The sequence below is a fragment of the Eretmochelys imbricata genome, chromosome 2 (genome assembly GCF_965152235.1).
Source record: "Eretmochelys imbricata isolate rEreImb1 chromosome 2, rEreImb1.hap1, whole genome shotgun sequence".
Classification (NCBI taxonomy): domain Eukaryota; kingdom Metazoa; phylum Chordata; order Testudines; family Cheloniidae; genus Eretmochelys; species Eretmochelys imbricata.
In genome coordinates this window covers 3,243,010-3,262,048 of record NC_135573.1, presented here as the reverse complement: position 1 = coordinate 3,262,048, position 19,039 = coordinate 3,243,010, and the positions used below count along the sequence as shown (strand labels likewise).

General features: G+C 60.3%; 2 protein-coding genes across 4 annotated transcripts in view; both read right to left on the bottom strand.

Annotated features, from left to right (window-relative positions):
* KIFC2 (kinesin family member C2) overlaps positions 1-5,519 on the bottom strand; it is a 50,517-nt gene extending 44,998 nt beyond the window's left edge. Inside the window, exon 1 of the mRNA XM_077808802.1 lies at positions 5,439-5,519. Within this exon, the coding sequence (XP_077664928.1) occupies positions 5,439-5,519 (81 nt within the window). The remainder of the gene's footprint in view (positions 1-5,438) is intronic.
* Positions 5,520-9,148: 3,629 nt separating this feature from the next.
* On the bottom strand, positions 9,149-18,787 carry LOC144260846 (putative flap endonuclease 1 homolog). 3 transcript variants are annotated; one of them, XM_077809681.1, is made up of 11 exons: positions 18,389-18,787; positions 17,946-18,036; positions 17,345-17,447; positions 16,884-16,929; positions 16,489-16,574; positions 15,893-16,029; positions 14,047-14,107; positions 12,439-12,570; positions 11,726-11,877; positions 10,804-10,957; positions 9,149-10,483 (listed from the first exon to the last, which is right to left on the bottom strand). In XM_077809681.1, the coding sequence occupies exons 1-11, from the start codon at positions 18,468-18,470 to the stop codon at positions 10,397-10,399; spliced, it is 1,131 nt and encodes a 376-aa protein (XP_077665807.1). In that variant the 5' UTR covers positions 18,471-18,787; the 3' UTR covers positions 9,149-10,396. The 3 variants fall into 3 exon arrangements, with proteins under 3 accessions (XP_077665807.1, XP_077665809.1, XP_077665808.1); XM_077809683.1 differs by lacking the exons at positions 11,726-11,877; positions 14,047-14,107; XM_077809682.1 differs by lacking the exons at positions 16,489-16,574; positions 17,345-17,447.
* Between the last annotated feature and the right edge of the window lie 252 nt (positions 18,788-19,039).

Here is a 19,039-nt window from a genome sequence, read left to right as displayed (position 1 = left end):
GAATGCCTGCGCTGCCATCCCTTCCCATGCACAGCCAGCTTGGGGAGTAGCCCACGCATTACCGGCCGACCCTCAATAACAAGCCTGTGTTAAAACAGGGGTAGGTGTTAGCGTTGGCACAGGGATTCCACCTGGCCCCAGCATGGGACGTGGGAAATCCAGGCCCATCCATCAACCAGGGGACAGCCTCAGCACCCGCATCTCCAGCAGCTGCCGAGGGCTGCGGTGGAGTCTCCATCCCTAGACATTTTTAAATCAAGATTGACCTCGAGCAGATCTTTCAGAAAAGCATCCAGACAGGAGTTAATGCAGGGCACTCCTAGGGCCGATGTGATAGATACAGAGATCTCACAACGGCGCCTCCTGGCCCCAGGCTCTCAGAATTGATGGAAAAAACACCAGGAAATCACTAGTGGCCCAGGAGCGAGAACACCAGAGTCCTGCAGCGGCCTTGGAAGGGATGTCAACAGGACAGGACCTGCCCCCCATGTACTCCCGAGGGCTCTCACCCCACCACGCTGGGTGCAGGATCCTAGTGATGTCACACGGGCCAGCCTGGGCAAGGATAAAGTCAACCGGCTAAGTGCACAGCTGGGTCAGCAGGTTCAATTCCCCCTCCAGCAGGGCTGAGCTGCCCCCATGCCCAGCCCTTCGACCCCTGGCTCTCCGCCTCCCCACTGCCAATTTCAGTCACTTCACTTGTACTGCTAAGTGCCCAGGCTGCTGGCTGCATTGATCTCCAGAACCAAACCTGTGCCCGGGGCTGCTCTGCCACCACCATAGAATCATAGAATATCAGGGTTGGGAGGGACCTCTGGAGGTCATCTAGTCCAACCCCCTGCTCAAAGAAGGACCAATCCCCAACTAAATCATCCCAGCCAGGGCTTTGTCAAACCTGACCTTAAAAACCTCTAAGGAAGGAGATTCCACCACTTCCCTAGGTAATGCATTCCAGTGCTTCACCACCCTCCTAGTGAAAAAGCTTTTCCTAATATCCAACCTAAACCTCCCCTACTGCAACTTGAGACCATTACTCCTTGTTCTGTCATCTGCTACCACTGAGAACAGTCTAGATCCATCCTCTTTGGAACGCCCCTTCAGGTTGAAAGCAGCTATCAAATCCCCCCTCATTCTTCTCTTCCGCAGACTAAACAAACCCAGTTCTCTCAGCCTCTCCTCATAAGTCATGTGTTCCAGCCCCCTAATCATTTTTGTTGCCCTCCGCTGGACTCTCCAATTTTTCCACATCCTTCTTGTAGTGTGGGGCCCAAAACTGGACACAGTACTCCAGATGAGGCCTCACCAGTGTCGAATAGAGGGGAATGATCACGTCCCTCGATCTGCTGGCAATGCCCCTACTTATACATCCCAAAATGCTGTTAGCCTTCTTGGCAGCAAGGGCACACTGTTGACTCATATCCAGCTTCTCGTCCACTGTAACCCCTAGGTCCTTTTCTGCAGAACTGCTGCCTAGCCATTCGGTCCCTAGTCTGTAGCGGTGCATGGGATTCTTCCATCCTAAGTGCAGGACTCTGCACTTGTCCTTGTTGAACCTCATCAGATTTCTTTTGGCCCAATCCTCTAATTTGTCTAGGGCCCTCTGTATCCTATCCCTACCCTCCAGCGTATCTACTTCTCCTCCCAGTTTAGTGTCATCTGCAAACTTGCTGAGGGTGCAATCCACACCATCCTCCAGATCATTAATGAAGATATTGAACAAAACCAGCCCCAGGACCCACCCTTGGGACACTCCGCTTGATACCAGCTGCCAACTAGACATGGAGCCATTGATCACTACCCGTTGAGCCCGATGATCTAGCCAGCTTTCTATCCACCTTATAGTCCATTCACCAGTCCATATTTCTTTAACTCGCTGGCAAGAATACTGTGGGAGACAGTGTCAAAAGCTTTGCTAAAGTCAAGGAATCGCACGTCCACTGCTTTCCCTTCATCCACAGAGCCAGTTATCTCATCATAGAAGACAATTAGATTAGTCAGGCACGACTTGCCCTTGGTGAATCCATGCTGACTGTTCCTGATCACTTTCCTCTCATGTAAGTGCTTCAGGATTGTTCTTTGAGGACCTGCTCCATGATTTTTCCGGGGACTGAAGTGAGGCTGACTGGTCTGTAGTTCCCAGGATCCTCCTTGTTCCCTTTTTTAAAGATGGGCACTACATTAGCCTTTTTCCAGTTGTCCGGAACTTCCTCTGATTGCCATGAGTTTTTAAAGATAATGGCCAATGGCTCTGCAATCACATCTGCCAACTCCTTTAGCACTCTCGGATGCAGCGCATCCGGCCCCATGGACTTGTGCTCGTCCAGCTTTTCTAAATAGTCCCAAACCACTTCTTTCTCCACAGAGGGCTGGTCACCTCCTCCCCATGCTGTGCTGCTCAGTGCAGTAGTCTGGGAGCTGACCTTGTTCGTGAAGACAGAGGCAAAAAAGCATTGAGTACATTAGCTTTTTCCACATCCTCTGTCACTAGGTTGCCTCCCTCATTCAGTAAGGGGCCCACACTTTCCTTGACTTTCTTCTTGTTGCTAACATACCTGAAGAAACCCTTCTTGTTACTCTTAACATCTCTTGCTAGCTGCAACTCCCATTGTGATTTGGCCTTCCTGATTTCACTCCTGCATGCCTGAGCAATATTTTTATACTCTTCCCTGGTCATTTGTCCAATCTTCCACTTCTTGTAAGCTGCTTTTTTGTGTTTAAGATCAGCAAGGATTTCACGGTTAAGCCAAGGTGGTCGCCGGCCATATTTACTATTCTTTCGACACATCGGGATGGTTTGTTCCTGTAACCTCAATAAGGATTCTTTAAAATACAGCCAGCTCTCCTGGACTCCTTTCCCCCTCATGTTATTCCCCAGGGGATCCTGCCCATCAGTTCCCTGAGGGAGTCTAAGTCTGCTTTTCTGAAGTCCAGGGTCCATATTCTGCTGCTTTCCTTTCTTCCCTGTGTCAGGATCCTGAACTCGATCATCTCATGGTCACTTTCTCCCAGGTTCCCATCCACTTTTGCTTCTCTACTAATTCTTCCCGGTTTGTGAGCAGCAGGTCAAGAGGAGCATGGCCCTTAGTTGGTTCCTCCAGCACTTGCACCAGGAAATTGTCCCCTACACTTTCCAAGAACTTCCTGGATTGTCTGTGCACCGCTGTATTGCTCTCCCAGCAGATATCAGGGTAATCGAAGTCTCCCATGAGAACCAGGGCCTGCGATCTAGTAATGGGGATTTGGACCGATGGGCTTTGGACCATGGGTCCCCTCTGGACTGTTGCCCATTTTTGGCTCTGGGACTCCTGCCTCCTTTTTTTCCAGGGGAAGAATCGTTTGCTATCTCCAAGAGCTTGAGTCAGGTGATAGAGACGGCAAACTGAGCAGCACTTAGCCCCCCATTCAGGATACAGGGAACCAGGGACTGTCTGTGAGGTGGAAATACAACACATTTACAACTGATCAGAGAGCCACTTTTCCCACACGCGTCATTAACCTGTGTAACTCACTGTTACTAGACCTTATTGAGCTTAGCAGAATACAAAACAGGGCCAGACCCTTCTAAGGATCATTACTCCAGCCATGGTTACCCATTACAAAGGCTATAATTTCTCCTGGTCCCGGACATCAGCAGCCCCTAACTGAATGATGCGGGGTTAGGAAGAGATGACCCCCGGACAAGTTACTCCATAATCATCCAGTACCAGGTGCCTTGTGCCTTCCTCTGGAACGGCTGGGGCTGGTCCCTTTCACCAATAGGACAGACTGAGACTATCCCTGGTCTGTTCAACCTGCCCATTCTTATGTCCCGAGTGCTGACCCAGACAGACCGAAGGGGCCACTAATCACATTCAGAAAACAATCTCAGCTCCACAGCAAGGCATGGCGAGCGGGAGGGACGGGGCGTGCCTGGAGCCCCACCTAGCCTGAGAGCAGGGGCTGCCCGACTGGGGAGGGGCAGGTAGACTCACTCAGGCAGCTGGCTCCTTAGTGCACCCGGAGCGGGAGAGGACCTAGGGTGTGGGCTGAGCAGTCAGGCGTGGGGAGCCGGACTGAGCTGCTCTTTACATTCCCCCGGGACCCCAGGACAGGGGGACCTGCCATGCACTTTGCTATGAGCTGGTTGGGAAAGGGGTCTGCTGCCAGGGAGACAGAGCGGGTGCGCAGTTACCATGGCAACAGATGTCTTTGAAATTCCACCACGGAATGATGGCGACAGATCGACTGTTACTTCTGGTTCCTGTCACTGCAAACCATCTCTGAGTACCCCTCCTCCCCACCAGTGTGCCAGGAATAATGGGGATCCATCCAGGCAGGGGCAGGTGCCCCCAAGTCTGCATGGCTAGGACTGAGGTACCCTCCCTCCACCTCTTCCCATGCCGGCAGAGGATCAGTGTCCCATATCACTCCCCTGGGCTGGATCCGGCAGCACCAAAGCTGACCTGGTTTCCTCCCCCTTCCCCTGGCCCGCCAGGCAGATGCGACAGCCGCAGCCAGGCGGGCTTTCATCTCTGCATTGATCAGGGAGCAGCATCCCCACAAGAGAAGCAACCACGGCTACCTGGGCACACAGCGGCTCAGAAGCCAGGCTGCCGGGGACCATGCCAAGTGGACAGAGGGCAGAGATCCAGGGCCGGCAGTGCGAAGGGCCGTGGGGCTGGGAGTGGAGAGGGAATGACTATCTGGCCCAGGACAGAGCAGTCCCACTCGGTCAAGGGACAGGGACTGGCTGCTCCGGGTCAGCAGCAAACTGAACAGCATGAGGGGAGAGGAACAGCCCACCCCGGTGGGGCAGGTGGCAGCTTCCCATCCCTGCCATGAGTTGGGAGGACTCAGCCGGGCCTCCACCACCCAGAAACCACCCCACGGCCTGGCACCTGGGGAGTCTGCTCAGGAGACGCCCAAGACCAGCCTGGCCGGGGGGCTGCAGGCTGGGACTGAGGTCAACAGACCTAAGGGGGGAGCCCAGGGCTGGGGGAGCAGGGGGCTGCGGGTTAGGATTGAGGGGCACCGGCAGGGCATGGAGATAGGAGCACCGGGGATCTGGCTGGGGGAAGCCAGGAACCCCGGCACAGGGCACCGGAGGACAGTGAACAGCTGTCAGGGGCAGGTGCTGCTGGGGGCGTGCAGAGCAGCTGGGGGCCGGGGGCAAGGCGGGGGGGGCCGGGGGCACAGCGGGTAGAATAGCTCCCCCCTTTGCCCTCCCCAGAGGTGGCACTGGCAGGTGTCCCGGGTCCGCACCCCGGGGCCGGGCTCCGCTAACGGGGTCCCCGTGGCCCAGCGGCCCCGTCTCACCGCTTGATCCGATCCAGAGACTGGCCCGGGCCGGGGTTCCCCACAGCGGGGGCGGCTCAGGGCCCTCTGGAGGGCATGACGCTGGCTGAGGGGGGCCGGGGTCCCCCCGCCCGGTGCCCCAGCCCCCCCCCAGTCCCCCCTACCTGCGGCGGGGGGAGCGGCGGCGGGCCGCGGCGCAGCAGCGCGTACACAATGTAGACCAGCAGCGAGTAGAAGGCGAACATGGGGGCGCCGGGGGGAGGGCCGCCGGGGCGCCCTGCGCAGCCCAGCCCGGGGATCCCCTCGCCCGCCCGGCAGCTGCAGCGCCCGCCCCCCGGCCGAGCCAGCCGCAGCGGCTCGGAGCATGCCCAGTGCCCCCGCCCGCCCCTGGCGCTGCGGCACCGGCGGGGCCCGGGCGGAGCTGGGGGGAGCCGCCCACGGGCGGCGAGACGCGGGCACCCCCTGCAGCTCCCTGGGCACGGGCAAGACACGGGCACCCCCTGCAGCCTCCTCACGCCCTGGGCATGGGCGAGACACGGGCACCCCCTGCAGCTCCCCTCACTGACACGGGCACCCCGTGCATCTCCCCTTGCCCTGGGCACAAGGGCGACTCGGGCACCTGGAGCCTCTTTGTGCCCTGGGCATGGGTGAGACACGGGCACCCCCTGCAGCTCCCCTCACTGACACGGGCACCCCGTGCATCTCCCCTTGCCCTGGGCACAGGGGCCACTCGGGCACCCCCTGGAGCCTCTTTGTGCCCTGGGCATGGGTGAGACATGGGCACCCGCTGCAGCTCCCCTCACTGACATGGGCACCCCGTGCATCTCCCCTTGCCCTGGGCACAAGGGCGACTCGGGCACCTGGAGCCTCTTTGTGCCCTGGGCATGGGTGAGACATGGGCACCCGCTGCAGCTCCCCTCACTGACACGGGCACCCCATGCATCTCCCCTTGCCCTGGGCACAGGGGCAACTCGGGCACCCCCTGGAGCCTCTTTGTGCCCTGGGCATGGGCGAGACATGGGCACCCCCTGCAGCTCCCCTCCTCTGGGCACGTGTGAGACACAGGTACTCCCTGCAGGCTCTTTGTGTCCTGGGCACGGGCAAGACATGGGCACCCCTTGCAGCCTCGTCAGCCCTGGGCAGCGTGGATCTGCAAGACCCAGGGGGCCTGCAGCCTCCTTGGCCCCTGCTGGTAGTGACAGACACCTGGTCAGAGCCCCAGGCCCCAGGCTGCTGTGGTGAGTGTAGGGTCTGAGTGTAGGGCCTGACCCGGGGGGGCGTGAGCTGCTGGCCACGGGGAGGGCTGCGGGCTCTGAGAGATGCAGAGAGCTGTGACAGGCTGGGCATCATGCCCATTTCTCTGCTCCACAGCCCTAGGGAGCTTGAACCACAGCAGGGAGTGAGTGCAGGGGCATGGGTCTGAGACATGGAGCACAAGGGCTGGAGCAGGAGGGTTAGCTATGGAGCACCGAACCCATGAAATAATCAAACCCCCACCCCCAGTTCCCCGAAAGATTCTCCTGCTCAAGGAGCACAGCCCTGAACACGCCAACTGGCCCTGGGGCCTTATTACACGCCCTGTGATGACACAGAGGATTCCTAGATCCCAAGGCCCGAAGGGCTCAGGGTGATCCTCTAGCCTGATCGCCCATATGCCACAGGCCAGAGACCTGCCCCCCAAGACTCCTGTTTGAAGTAGAGCAGAGTCCTGAGCAAACCCATCAGGAAACCGAGAATCCACCACCACCCTTGGGAAATTGTTCCCATGGTGAATTATCCTCCCTGTGCAAAATGTACATCTCATTTCCAGTGCGAATTCTCTAGCTTCGATGGCCAGCCATTGCCTGGTGTTAGACCTTCCTCTGCTGGACTGATCAGCCCAGCTGACCTGAATGTGGCAAAGAAAGAGCCCCTCCCTAGCCAGAGAGCAATTAGCAAAGGCCTGCTGGCAACCAGGGAGGGGCTGGGGATCTCAAAGAAAGGGGCACAAGAATATTCTATAATGGGGTGCATTAGTCAGTGTAAATACAGGTCGAGACCTGTAACTGGAGACCATCTTACCTTTGCGCCTGGCAGCTCTTTGAGTCTTTGTCATTCCAGCTCCCTCTCCTGCTGTGATCTGTCCCTGCTGCCCCCGCAGCACCCCACCAGGCAGCGGGGAGGCAGAAGCCTGCTTCTTAAGTCCCGCTCTGGGCTTTGCTGGGCAGGGCGGCTGATCCCAGCCATAGCACAAGGCCGTGTGCAATGCACCGTGTGACCGCAGCCCCCCCGATTGCCCGGGCTCCCCTTACGGCCCAGCAGGACACGGCGCCCGCGCTCACTGAAAGACGGAATGGGCCAGGAGCTCGGGTGGCGGCAGGGTGAGGAGACGTGAGCTCAGTTACTCAGCCCCCTCCAGGAGACCCGGGCTCCCAGCAGCCCCTCCAAGCGAGCTGGCAGCTGTGCAGCTTGAGGTGCATTCGGTCCCAGTCCCGTGTTATCTGTGGGTTCCCCGTAGGGAGCGTGATGTACTTTGGGGTGTGGAGGGGGTCTCCAGGGGCGCTTTGGCTGCCTCTGTGGCAGGGGAGAGGCAGGGTCCCCCCTCTTCTCTGTGCAGAGCTCTCCCGGTTGCCCCAGGAACCAATTCAGCCAGGCCCTAGCGCAAGGGTGGCCAGCCTGAGCCTGAGGAGGAGCCAGAATTTATCAATGTACATGGCCAAAGAGTCCCAGTAATACGTCAGCAGCTCCCCATCAGCTCCCCCCACACGCTCCCAGCGCCTCCCGCCCACGGGCAGCCCCGGCGAACAGCGCTTCCCCCTCCCTCCTGATCAGCTGTTTCGTAGGGTGCAGGAGGCTCTGGGGGTGGGGTGGGGTGGGGTGGGAGCGAGGGCATGGCAGGCCAAGGGAGGGGACGGGAAGGGGTGGAGTGGGGGCAGGGCCTGGGGCAGAGCCGGGGGTTGAGCAGTGAGCACCCCCCGGCACACTGGAAAGTTGGCACCTGTAGCTCCAGCCCCAGAGTCGGTGCCTGTACAAGGAGCCGCACGTTAACTCCTGAAGAGCCGCGTGTGGCTCCGGGGCCCCAGGTGGGCCACCCCGGCCTAGCGCAGCAGCGCTCCGTGCTGAGCCCACCAGCAGAGGGGTGAACGGGTCCACTGGGGCCTCCGTCCCGCCAGGGGCAGCGGGAACAGCACAGCGAGCGGGCCGGCATGGGTCCCGCTCAGCCCCGCCCGCTCCACCCAGGGAGAGCAGCAATCCCCCTCGTGCCCAGTGGACATCTTTCCCCGAGCCTTCACGGTCCATAGCGAGTCTCACGCCCTTGGGACTCTGCAGCGAGGGGTGGCAAAGTCCCTTGGCTGGCATGGCACGTCCTCCCCGCTGCAAGCAGGCCGAGCACCTCGCACACCCTCCCGAGCAAGGCCCCTGGCTCTGAGCAGCCACCACCTCAGCTGGGCCTGGGGGGGAGTTCCCATGGGGGCGGGGGTGGAACTGCCTCCGCTACAGCTGGGAAGCTTCCTGTCCACCTGAACGGAGCTCAGCAGGGTCTGTCCCGGCCGGCTCCGACCCATCCATCCCCCGGGGGACCGGCCAGCTCCTGGTGCCAGCTGCAGACTCAGAGCAAGGGAGGTACAGAGGTCAGGGCCTAGCTCGTTCACGCCACTGCTAGCAGGGTGGCTGAGCTCAAAACTACTCCAGCCCCCACCTCTCCCAGCAGGGGGCGCTGTGGGGAGCGGGGCAGGAGCTGGCTTGGGGGAGCTCCCGGTTTCTCCAGCAGCTTCTGGAGCAGGAAGACGGTGCAGCTTCGCGGGGCAGTGCTGGGACCCTCAGCAGCTGTGACTAACGGGAGCTCTTGTGCCAGAGGTCTTTACCAGTTACAATCAGACTGAACTGTATCACCTCTGACTTTATTGCCGAGCTCCCAGAGCAGAACAGGAGACGGTGTCCTGGTGCCCCGTTGGGCTGGCCAGGGCGGAGATATCGGTAGAGTCGCAGCGGGCACGTCTATGCAGCAGCTGGGCGCAAGCTCCCGGCCCCATCAGATACCACCTGACGCCTGGGCTTGAGAGCTGGAGCGCCAGCCCGAGCCAGAACATCTCCCCTGCTCTTTGTGCCCCCCGGCCATGCTCCTCAGTCCGGCCTGCTTTGAAATGTCCCTGGCAGACGATCCCACAGCCGGATCCATCTCCCAGCCGCGGAGTCACTCCTGATATTCACTCTCATTCTTCCCTTCCCTAACCCCATCCCCATTCTGCTCCCATGGGTACCCGAAACAGGCAGTCGAGGGACAGAGCTCCTGTCGGACTGTCTCCAATGCCCTCCTCCCCCTGGCGCTGGGGCCAGGCCAGCAGGAAGGATGGGCCTGTGATCCAAGCACTGGAGAGAGGCTCTGGAGAGCTGGGTTCTAATCCTGACTCTGCCACAGCCTCCTGTGTGACCTTGGGCAAGTCGCTTAGTGGCTCTGTGCCCCTGGTGCCCCGATACCACAGTGCTGGGCCTGGCAGCAGAAACCTGAGAGAGTTCTGAAAGGCGGCCAACTTTGGCCTCAATTTGCAGCTACCAGGCACAGAGCGAGCAGGCACTGTGTTACTGCCCCATCCTAGATTGCTGGCGCCCCTCAATCACAACCCGCAGCCCCCTATCCCAGCCCCGGGCTCCCCCCGGCTCTGCCGGCGCCCCTCAATCCCGACCCGCAGCCCCCTAACCCAGTCCCGGGCTCCCCCCGGCTCTGCCAGCGCCCCTCAATCCCAACCCACAAAATCTGTTGGAGCTCTCAGGAGGGGGGTACTGAACCAACCTGTCCAGCCGGTTGTTCTTGCCCCTCATCACACACACACACACTCTGCACTTTGCACCCTGGCCACAGGCCATGCAGCTGTCCCCTAAGGCCAGTGCCAGTGGGCGGCCGGCAGAGACTGCAGCTCCCAGCATTCAGTGCCTCACTGGGCCGTATTGCATGCTGGAGCATGGGCTGCACCGGGGCATTAAAGTCGAGGCGATTTGGTTCCGTCCGTGCCCATCAGGTTCAGCTGCGGGGCTCCCGGCATGTTGCCCCAGCTGCCCACTGGGCGTGGCTGGCAGAAGGCCTGGGGGAGAGCAGACGGCAGCGTATGGGTGCTGTGGAGGGAGCAGGCACAAGGCCAGCATCTCACTTCCCCGGCTCCGGGCTGCCCGCTTTTCCGGATGTCCCTGCCTGCAGTTTCTGTCTCTTCCTGCTGGGCCGGGGGCTGGGCACCTGGGGAAGGAAAGTGGCCGAGATCAGACCAGCTCGTCTCACTGTCTGGGTCCTGTTGATTCAAGGGCAGCCCCCAGCAGAGATGGCGGCTAAGACTGATACGTGCCCAGGCCCCTGTTGGGACCAATGGGGCCAGGACTGGAAGCAAAGGGATCCGTGTAGGGCATGAGGAACCCCGATGGCTGGCTCCAGGCCTGGCCCTGCCCCCTCCTCACACAAACACCTGGCACAATGAACACCCTGCTCAGTGCTGTTTGCAGATCTCCACCCATACACAGGATAACCCCCTGCGCCATCCCTCGGGCCCGCCCACCCCTTACCTCCGGCGGACGTGCTCGTTTGCTGGCTGGGAAGAAATCGCCCAGCTTCCGCTGCCTCCTGCCCTCCCGGGGCACTTGCTGCTTGGGCTGGGCCTCCTTGGGCTTGGGCTGGGCCTCATGCCACCGCTGCAGCCGTCGGCACACCCGCGACTCACTGGAAAGAGAGCTCGGGTCAACGTGGGGGGGGGGCAGGGCCCGGAGGGGATCTGGGCCAGGGGGGCACCACAGCAAGAGGAACGGAAACCAAGGGGGGTTGAGGAGAACCCCCTAAGTGTGGCCCTCCTCGCCCGCCCTGTGCCAGGATCTCAGCAGAAGTGGCTCAGCGCCAGGCCTGCTCCCAGAGCTCCCTGATACAGGGGGTCTGGCTTGAATGGGCTTCCCGAGCTCTGGGCCCGCTGTGCCTCAAGGGCGCTGCAGTAGATCTGCTCCATCGACAAGGCCGTGTCCAGCCTCTCCAGGGCTCCGAGAGTCACCCTGGGACTGGGGCCAAGCGAAACAGGCAATTCCTTGGAGCCCAGCTCGGACCCAGGTCAGGTGCTGGAGACTTGCATGGGGCACTCGAGGCCCTGGCGCTCTGAGTGTCGATCCCAAAGGGGGCGGGGGAGTCTGCTGGTGCCACACAGCGAGCTCCATGTTGGTGCGAAAGGTGCCGGACTGGGAGCACTGGAGACGTGTCCCCTGTCTACACACTGCCCCACCTCCCCCCATCCCGCCCTGGACATCCCCCCTGTGGGCGGGAGAAAGGGGGTGAGTCTCCAAGGCCTATTTAGCTGCTGGCTTCAGGACTGAGGCTGCCAGCTGTGGGGTCAGATTGGGGGCAGCCACACAATGAATTGAGACCCCCCCGAACTCATCACACACAGGACTCCTCCCCATGCTAGGCCATCCCGCCTGCCCCCCATCCAGACAGTGCAACACTGACTTCATGTGCTTCTCGCGGGCGAGGAACTGCACCAGCCCCTCCGGGTCGGGGTCATGCCACTCCAGCGTTATCTGGCCCGGGTCGGCCACCTCCGGCTGCAGGAAGAGCCTGCGAGCTCCCTCCAGGTCCCAGTTGGTGGGCAGCGGGTGCTTCTGCAACAGCAGCAGCTTACAAGCCAGCGGTGCCCTGTGCCTCCAAAGGATCCCAAAGCACTTTGGAGCCCACATCCAGGAATGGCTGTACCCACCGCTGCAATGCACCCACCTCTGGGGAGGGACCAGCAGCTGGTTACCAGTGCATAGCTACACCACAACCCGGGTTGGGGCCGGGAGTGAAGCAGAACCCTGCATCCACAGTTACCGGATCTAGGACACCAGGGTTCACGCCCCAGGGTCTTTAACGCCCATGGGGTCGATGGGCAGGGGCCTCGGTGTCGTGTCTCATTCAAAGGGCCGCACAACTGCACCAGGGAGCACAGGCCGGCGGGGGGGTCACTACTGTTCCCCCCCCAAGGGGTGAGGGGTTTGTTCCCTCCAACCAGCCCTGCTCCTTTGCCCACTTCTCGGGCATCCCCCCTACCTGGCTCTCGCTGGCAGTCACGCCCCTCCTGGCCCTTCCCACCGACAGCGCGGCTTTACGGCAAACCCAGCCCACTCCCCGGCTTGGGCAGCACACGGCTTGGCTGCTCATGCCCAGGCCGAGGCCTCCGGTACCTGCGGGTCGATGTTCTGGAGAACCTGCTCGATGGTCCCGTGTTGCTGCAGCAGCCTGAGGGCCTTCTTGGGGCCCAGCCGCCAGATCTTCCCACAGTAATCACAGCCCAGCAAGATGCACAGGTCCACGAACTGCTCCGGGACAGGCCCGGCCCGAGGAGAGGGGGAAGAAGACAACCATCACCAGAGGGGTTAGCTGGGTGGCCGCCTGCTCCGGCCCTGACCACCCCTCCCACACCCTGCTGAGGCTGGCGGACCAGGGGCCAGCTCATGCCACAAGTCTCAACCGAACCCTGACAAATACGTGGCTGGCATAGCCTGGCCCGCCTGTGGGTTAGTATTGTTCAAACAGGTGTCAGCATTGGAAGACTGTGTTTAGCCTGTATGGAACGGTGGTGAGCTGCTGCCGGCGTCAATCTGACGTATCACGTCCGTATCCCCTCGTGCAAGGGACTATCGGAGCGGTTGGACAGTGAGCCTCTGTGACCCTGTAACTCGCCAGGCAGGAGAGAGACATTAACCAGTGTGAAGTGTTGGCTCCAGCAGGTGTTACGTCCTGCCCACAGGGAAGGTCCATCAACACCTGCTGTGCCCCCCTTCCTCCACCCCACCCCCGCTGAGTCATGCACGTGGTTTCCTCCCATCAGCTGAGTTTGTGGCTCAGAGCACATGGCGGGAGGGGGATAAAACCCCAGACAGAAGGAAATGATCCTCTCTGCTCTGCTTGGACTCTGGAGGGGCAGGTTTCTAGGCAGAAGCAAGAGATCCCCAGTGCTCAGCGTGGGTCAGCCCTAAAGGACGTTTGGAGCTTGCGTGTGACAGATGCTTCTATTCCCTTTTGAAACTTGTGACTGTAACTTGGGTGTGTATCTATGGTTCCCTGCTTAACCTTGTCAATAACTCTCCTGTTTCCTTTTCCTGGTTAATAAAGCTTTAGACAGTTTATTATAGGACTGGCTACAAGCGTGGGCTTTGGTGTGAGAGCTAAGGTGCAACTGACCTGGGGTGAATGACGGGTCCTTTGGGTCAGGGAGTAACCTGACTATTGCCGTATCCTTGGGGTAAGGGCCCAGCTATCACACAGGCAGCTCCCCTGGGTGGCAGGACAGATGGGGGAGCCCACGGGGCCTGGCTGTGACTCCCAGGTTAGGCTGTTGTAGGGCCTGAGGAGCTCACACCTGGTAACTGGTTGGTGAAATCGAATACAGAGCTCACAGCCAATGGGGGGTTGGTGCCGGGTTCCCAGCACTCTGCCCTGAGGCTGGCATGCACGCCCTGGGGTCACGGCAGGCAGCGTTACACTCCTCACCAGCACGGTCCCTCCCCGTCTCAGCATAGCCTCACCTGTTCAACATGCACCAGACTGACGGGCAGCCCAAGGGAACGATGAGACAATCCTGCTGGCCAGCGTCGTCTCCCTCTTCCCCTGGGCTGCCCGTCGGTCTGTCTGCATCCACCCGCTGCCTCCTGTCCTCGGATTCTCAGCTCTGGGCGGGGCCTGTCTCTTTGTTCTGTGTCCGGGCAGCACCGAGCGCAGGGGGTTCTGCTCCACCGCGGGGGCCCCACGGTGGTACCACCACACAACAAAACCCATCAATCCATCCCCACCTGCTCCTGAGTCATCCCCAGCTTCTGCAGAATGGCAGGCAAGGAAAACTCTTCCACCTCACTGCAAGAGACAGAGGGCAGCGTGAGGCTGGGGCACCCTCCCCCGCCAAGCCCCCATTCCTGTCCGCCTTATCCTATGGCACCCCCCAGAGCCGCGCAGCCATCCCTTGCGGCACAAACCTGGCGTGGCCAGCCAGTGGGAGCCCAAGGCCATAACCTGAGTGCAGGCTCCAGTCTCCCGTCTACACCTGTCCAGCCCCCAGCACCTCCCCTCTGCTGGGTGGGCACCCTTCCGGCTCCCCCACCACCCACTCCTCACTTCCTCTTCCACAGATTCCGAGATTCTCAGGCCAGAAGGGACCACTGTGATCATCCAGTCTGACCCCATGTGTAACACAGGCCAGAGCCCTGCCCCCAAACAACTCCTGTTTGACCCAGAGCAGATCTCTTAGATTTAAAAACGGCCAGTGAAAGAGAATCCACCATAGCCTTGGGATGTTGCTCCGGGGTTAATGGTTTTAACCCTCACTGTTAAAAATATGCCCCTTATTTCCAGTCTGAATTTGTCTAGTTTCAACCTCCAGCCATTGGATCATGTTAGACTTTAGTCTGCTGAACTGACAAACCTTCTGTCAAATCTCTGTTCCCACGGAGGTACTTATAGACTGTGATCAAGTCACCCCTTCACCTGCTCTTTGGTAAGGTAAATAGATGGAGCTCCTGGAATCTCTCTCTATAAAATATGTTTTCTAATCCTTTAATCATTCTCATGCCTCTTCTCTTAACCCTCTGCAATTTATCACCATCCTTTTCAAATTGTGGGCACCAGAACTGGGCCCAGGATCCCAGCAGCCCTCGCACCAGGGCCACATACAGAGGTGAAATAACCTCTTTGCTCCTCCTGGAGATTCCCGTGTATACCTCCCAGGATCGCATTCGCGCTTTTGGCCACAGTGTCGCACTGGGAGCTCAAGATTCAGCTGGTTATCCACCACGACCCACAAATCTTTTCCAGAGTCGCTGCTACCCAGGATAGGGTCCCCCATCCAGTAAGTATGGCCGACAGACTTTGGTCCCAGATGTATGACTTTACATCTGGTCGTATTGTTGTTTGCTTGTGCCCAGCTTACCAAGCAATCCAGATCGCTCTGTGTCAATGACCAGTTCTCTTTGTTATTTCCCACTCCCCCAATCATTGTGTCATCTGCAAACTTTGTCAGTGATGGTTTTATCGTTTCCTCCAGGTCACTGATAAACATGTTAAATAGTGTAGGGCCAAGAACCGATCTTCTTACTACGAACACCGGCTCAGTGGGGATTCCCTGGTTTCAGTTACATTTTAAGACCTATCACTTGGCTAGTTTTTAATCTGTGGGCCAGGTTAATTTTATATCGTTCTAGTTTCTTCATCAAAACGACATGCAGGACGAGGTCAAACGCCTTCCAGGAGTCTAAGTCCGTTACGCCAACGCTATCAGCGTTATCAGCCAGACTTGTCATCTCGTCAGAAAAGAGACTGAGTGAGTTTGACAGGGTCTATTTTCCGCAAACCCATGCGGATTGGCATTACTGAGATCACCCTCTCGTTCTTTATTAACTGAGTCCCCTCTCAGCTGCTCCGTTACCTTGCCCAGGATCGACGTCAGGCTGACAGCCTATAATTACCCTGGTCCCCCTGTTTATCCCTTTAAAATCCTGGCACATGAGCTTTATGCCAGGCCTCTGGAACTTCCCCGGGGTTCCCAGGCGCCAGCAGCTCCTGGATCCCCCTCTCTCCTCTACCATGTCCCCCAGCAGGGCTCAGACCCACCAAGGGCTCAGCGTGGCCAAGACCGCTGCCACTCACCAGCTTTTCTTGGCGCTCAGGTGGCGGATCAGGCGGAGGCTCCCGAAAGGCAACGCGTCCATGTCCTCCGTGGCCGTGCACCAAACCTTGCCAGACTTCACCAGAGCTGCACAAGTGGCTTCTGCCTCAGCCGGAGCCTGCGCACAGGTACAGAGAGCAGCTCTGCTAGCATCCCCATGGGGACAGCGCCCTCCTTGGGCCATCCCCCAAACGGGACCTGCCAGCGGCACACGGCCCCTCCTCCCCGGTCCCCGCTCAGACCAGCTTTCACTGCTTCCTTTACATCACAGCAACTGGCTTGCTTCTGTCAAGGGTCCATGTCCCTCCCAGAGCACTTTGTGTAGGCCCTAGATAAACAACCCCCGTCTCCACCAGCGATACCCTGCGGCTCTGTCACACTCAGCCATGGACCCTCTGGCCAGCAGAGCCACCTGGGCCACCCCTGAAGAGCAAGAAACTGCAGCCAAAGCAACCGGCTTCGCCCAAGCACAGGGCCTCTCCCCTTCTCCTGGGGAGCCCAGACAGCTGCCCCAGTGACCCACGGACTGGCCCCTCTGCCACAGGATCCGACCCCATGCTGTCCCACTCCAAGTTACCTGCACACATGGCACACCCAGGTAGCTCAGCAGGGTCTCACAATCCTGCTTCAGGGGCCGCTGCAGGTTTTCAGCCAGGCGGGACTCTGTAACCAGCAGAGGAATGTGGGTCAGGGGTTCCTGATGCAGCAGGGACCCCCGTTCCCAGTTACAGTGCCGCCTGCTGTTGCATACAGGCGCTGCATGTTCAAGCCGGACCCCAGGCCTGGACAGCGAAGGCTCTGAAACTAGGCTTGCCACCCGGATAGGGGCCACTGACTGCCACTGCGAGAGCCCAGGGAGCTCTCTGGAAGGCAGGGGAGGGCCCTGTTGGGGCAGGGCAGATGAGGCGAGCCACGGACCCCCAGCTGCTTTGCAATGTGGCACAGCAGAATTCCACAGGCTTGGGCATTTACCTGCAGCGTCTCTCCTAGCCCTGGCAGCCTCTGCCCGCCTGGCCAACTGCAAGGAAAGGAATCTGTTACAACGATCTGCGCGCAGAGACGTCCTATCCCCTTCTCACCCCAGGCCGGGCATCATCCTCCCACCCAGGACAGAGAACATCGGCATAGCCCCCCCAACCCCTGTCCCAATTGCTGCAGCGCCCCCTGTGGCTGGGACCGAGAATGATCAGCTGTGTATCCCCACCCCCGCCCCTACCCCATTGCTGCATGTTCTGTCCCCTCTGCCATGTTCAGGGATCACAGTGCTCACAAGAGCTCTGCCTTACAATACTGCACCTGGGGCTACTCCTGCATGTAAGTGACCTAACAACAAGAGCTCCCCGCCTGGACTCTCTACCCGGGAAGCTCAGCTCTTAAAGGCACAGCCCACCCTGCGCCATTAACAAACGTCCCAGAACGCCTCTGATACCAACCAGTGGCTGTTTGAGGTCAGGGGGCCGCCCGTCAAACACAAACACCGGTTTGATGCCATTTTCCAGGAGATGCAGCGTCCGGTAAAACAGCCCCTGCAAGTGACTGAGAACAAAAGCTGGGAAGCCTGCGGCTTGCACCACGACGCGTGTGCCAGGCGGAACGGAGAGCCCGGCAGCGGGAGCCGCTCTGACAGAACGGGGGAAGCCCATCTGGCGTCACACACCCGCACAGGTGCAGGCCGGAACAATATGGCTGCCCAGCTTCAATGTGAGGGTGTCAGCACCCTTATCCCCACGCACGGAGGAACAGGCAGGGGATGGGGGCTGCTCAAAGCCACCCAGGAAGTCTGTGGCAGGGCTGAGGGCAGGCTCCAGGGGCTCCTGTCTCCGAATCCTGCACACAAGCCATTAGGCCATTGAACTGTCCTCCGCTGGGCCCCCGGCACGGCACGGCACGGCACCGTGTGAGTGAGCTCCCAAGGCGATCCCCACTGGCCAGGCACTGGGTGTGTGACACCACGGAGCTGGTGCTGCCTAGGGGCTCTGGGAGCAGGGAGCAGCCCTGGGGAAGCCGGGCACTGCTGGGGTACGGGCCACTCACCTGATGTTCTCCCCGTTGCGGTTGAAGATCTTCGGCATGGCCGTGCGGAACTGGTAAATGGCAATGGATGCGTCCAGGGCTATGACGCGGTCTGGGAAGCCCAAGGCAACAGCCAGGTTATTCCCCCAGGAACGGGCATAACCTCCGCCCCATCCTGTCCTAAAGGGCTGGCTGCTCTGGAACTGCCTGCCTGGGGACTCTCACTCCTCATCCTCCATGCCACCCCCCAGGGCTGCTTCCCCATTCACCCCCCTCCCAATTCCCTGGGGTGTCCCCAGCCGCTACCCCCACCATTCCCAGGCGATCTCAGCCTCTCCCACCCTCCTCTTCGCTCTGAATCCCCACCTGCCCCCTGGCCCCTGCCCGCTTGTGCGGTCCCCTCCCGCCGGGGGGCAGCAGGAGGAGCCATGCCCCAGGCTGGGGAAGAGCTGGGGGGTGCTCACCTCGATACTGTTGCAGAGGGAACGAGCTCACAGCCTCCGCAGCCTCCTCCTTAATCACATCTGCCAACCTGACGATGCCCATGGGCACGATCCGGGAATCCGTGCAGGGGCTGGGCACGGAAGGGGGGGCCACTGGGGGGGACGGATAAAGAGTGTCCCCCGGGCTGGGCACGGAGAAGCAGGGGGCAGACACTCCCCAGAACAGGGGACACACACCGGGCAGGCTCCAGGCACGCAGCGGAGCTCAGAGCAGGGACCAGACCGAGGGGCAGCGCGGCCCGGGCCCAGAGCCGGGGCTGCGCGCGGGGAACCACGGGCAGCGGCAGCCGCCGGGCTGGGAGTTCGCGTCCGAGCCGGGCCGGGAGGTGCGGGGCCGGAGCGCAGGGGGAGCCGGGCCGGGCCGGGCCGGGCCGCGCCGGAAGGAAGGAGCGGGGCGGGGCAGCAGCCCGGGCGGGGAGGGAGCTGCGGCAGCCGCAGGTCGGACCGTGGGCAGACAGATCCCAGCAGCAAGACGCGCAGGGATGGGTGGGGGGAGGCTACCCGGGAGCAAAGAGGCTTTTCCAGCTCTGATTGCCCGGGCGAGCCTAATGCTGAGGGGTGCTTGATGCCCCCCGAGGGGGGGACTGGTCCATGGGGACCCCGAGGCAGCAG

Coding starts and splice junctions, on each gene's coding strand:
- LOC144260846 (XM_077809681.1), bottom strand. CDS start 18,470: ATGGGCATCGTCAGGTTGGCAGATGTGATTAAGGAGGAGGCTGCGGAG. Junction 16,930..17,344: donor CTGACCTCAAACAGCCACTG/GTTGGTATCAGA, acceptor CTTTCCTTGCAG/TTGGCCAGGCGGGCAGAGGC. Junction 10,484..10,803: donor AACGAGCACGTCCGCCGGAG/GTAAGGGGTGGG, acceptor TTCCTTCCCCAG/GTGCCCAGCCCCCGGCCCAG.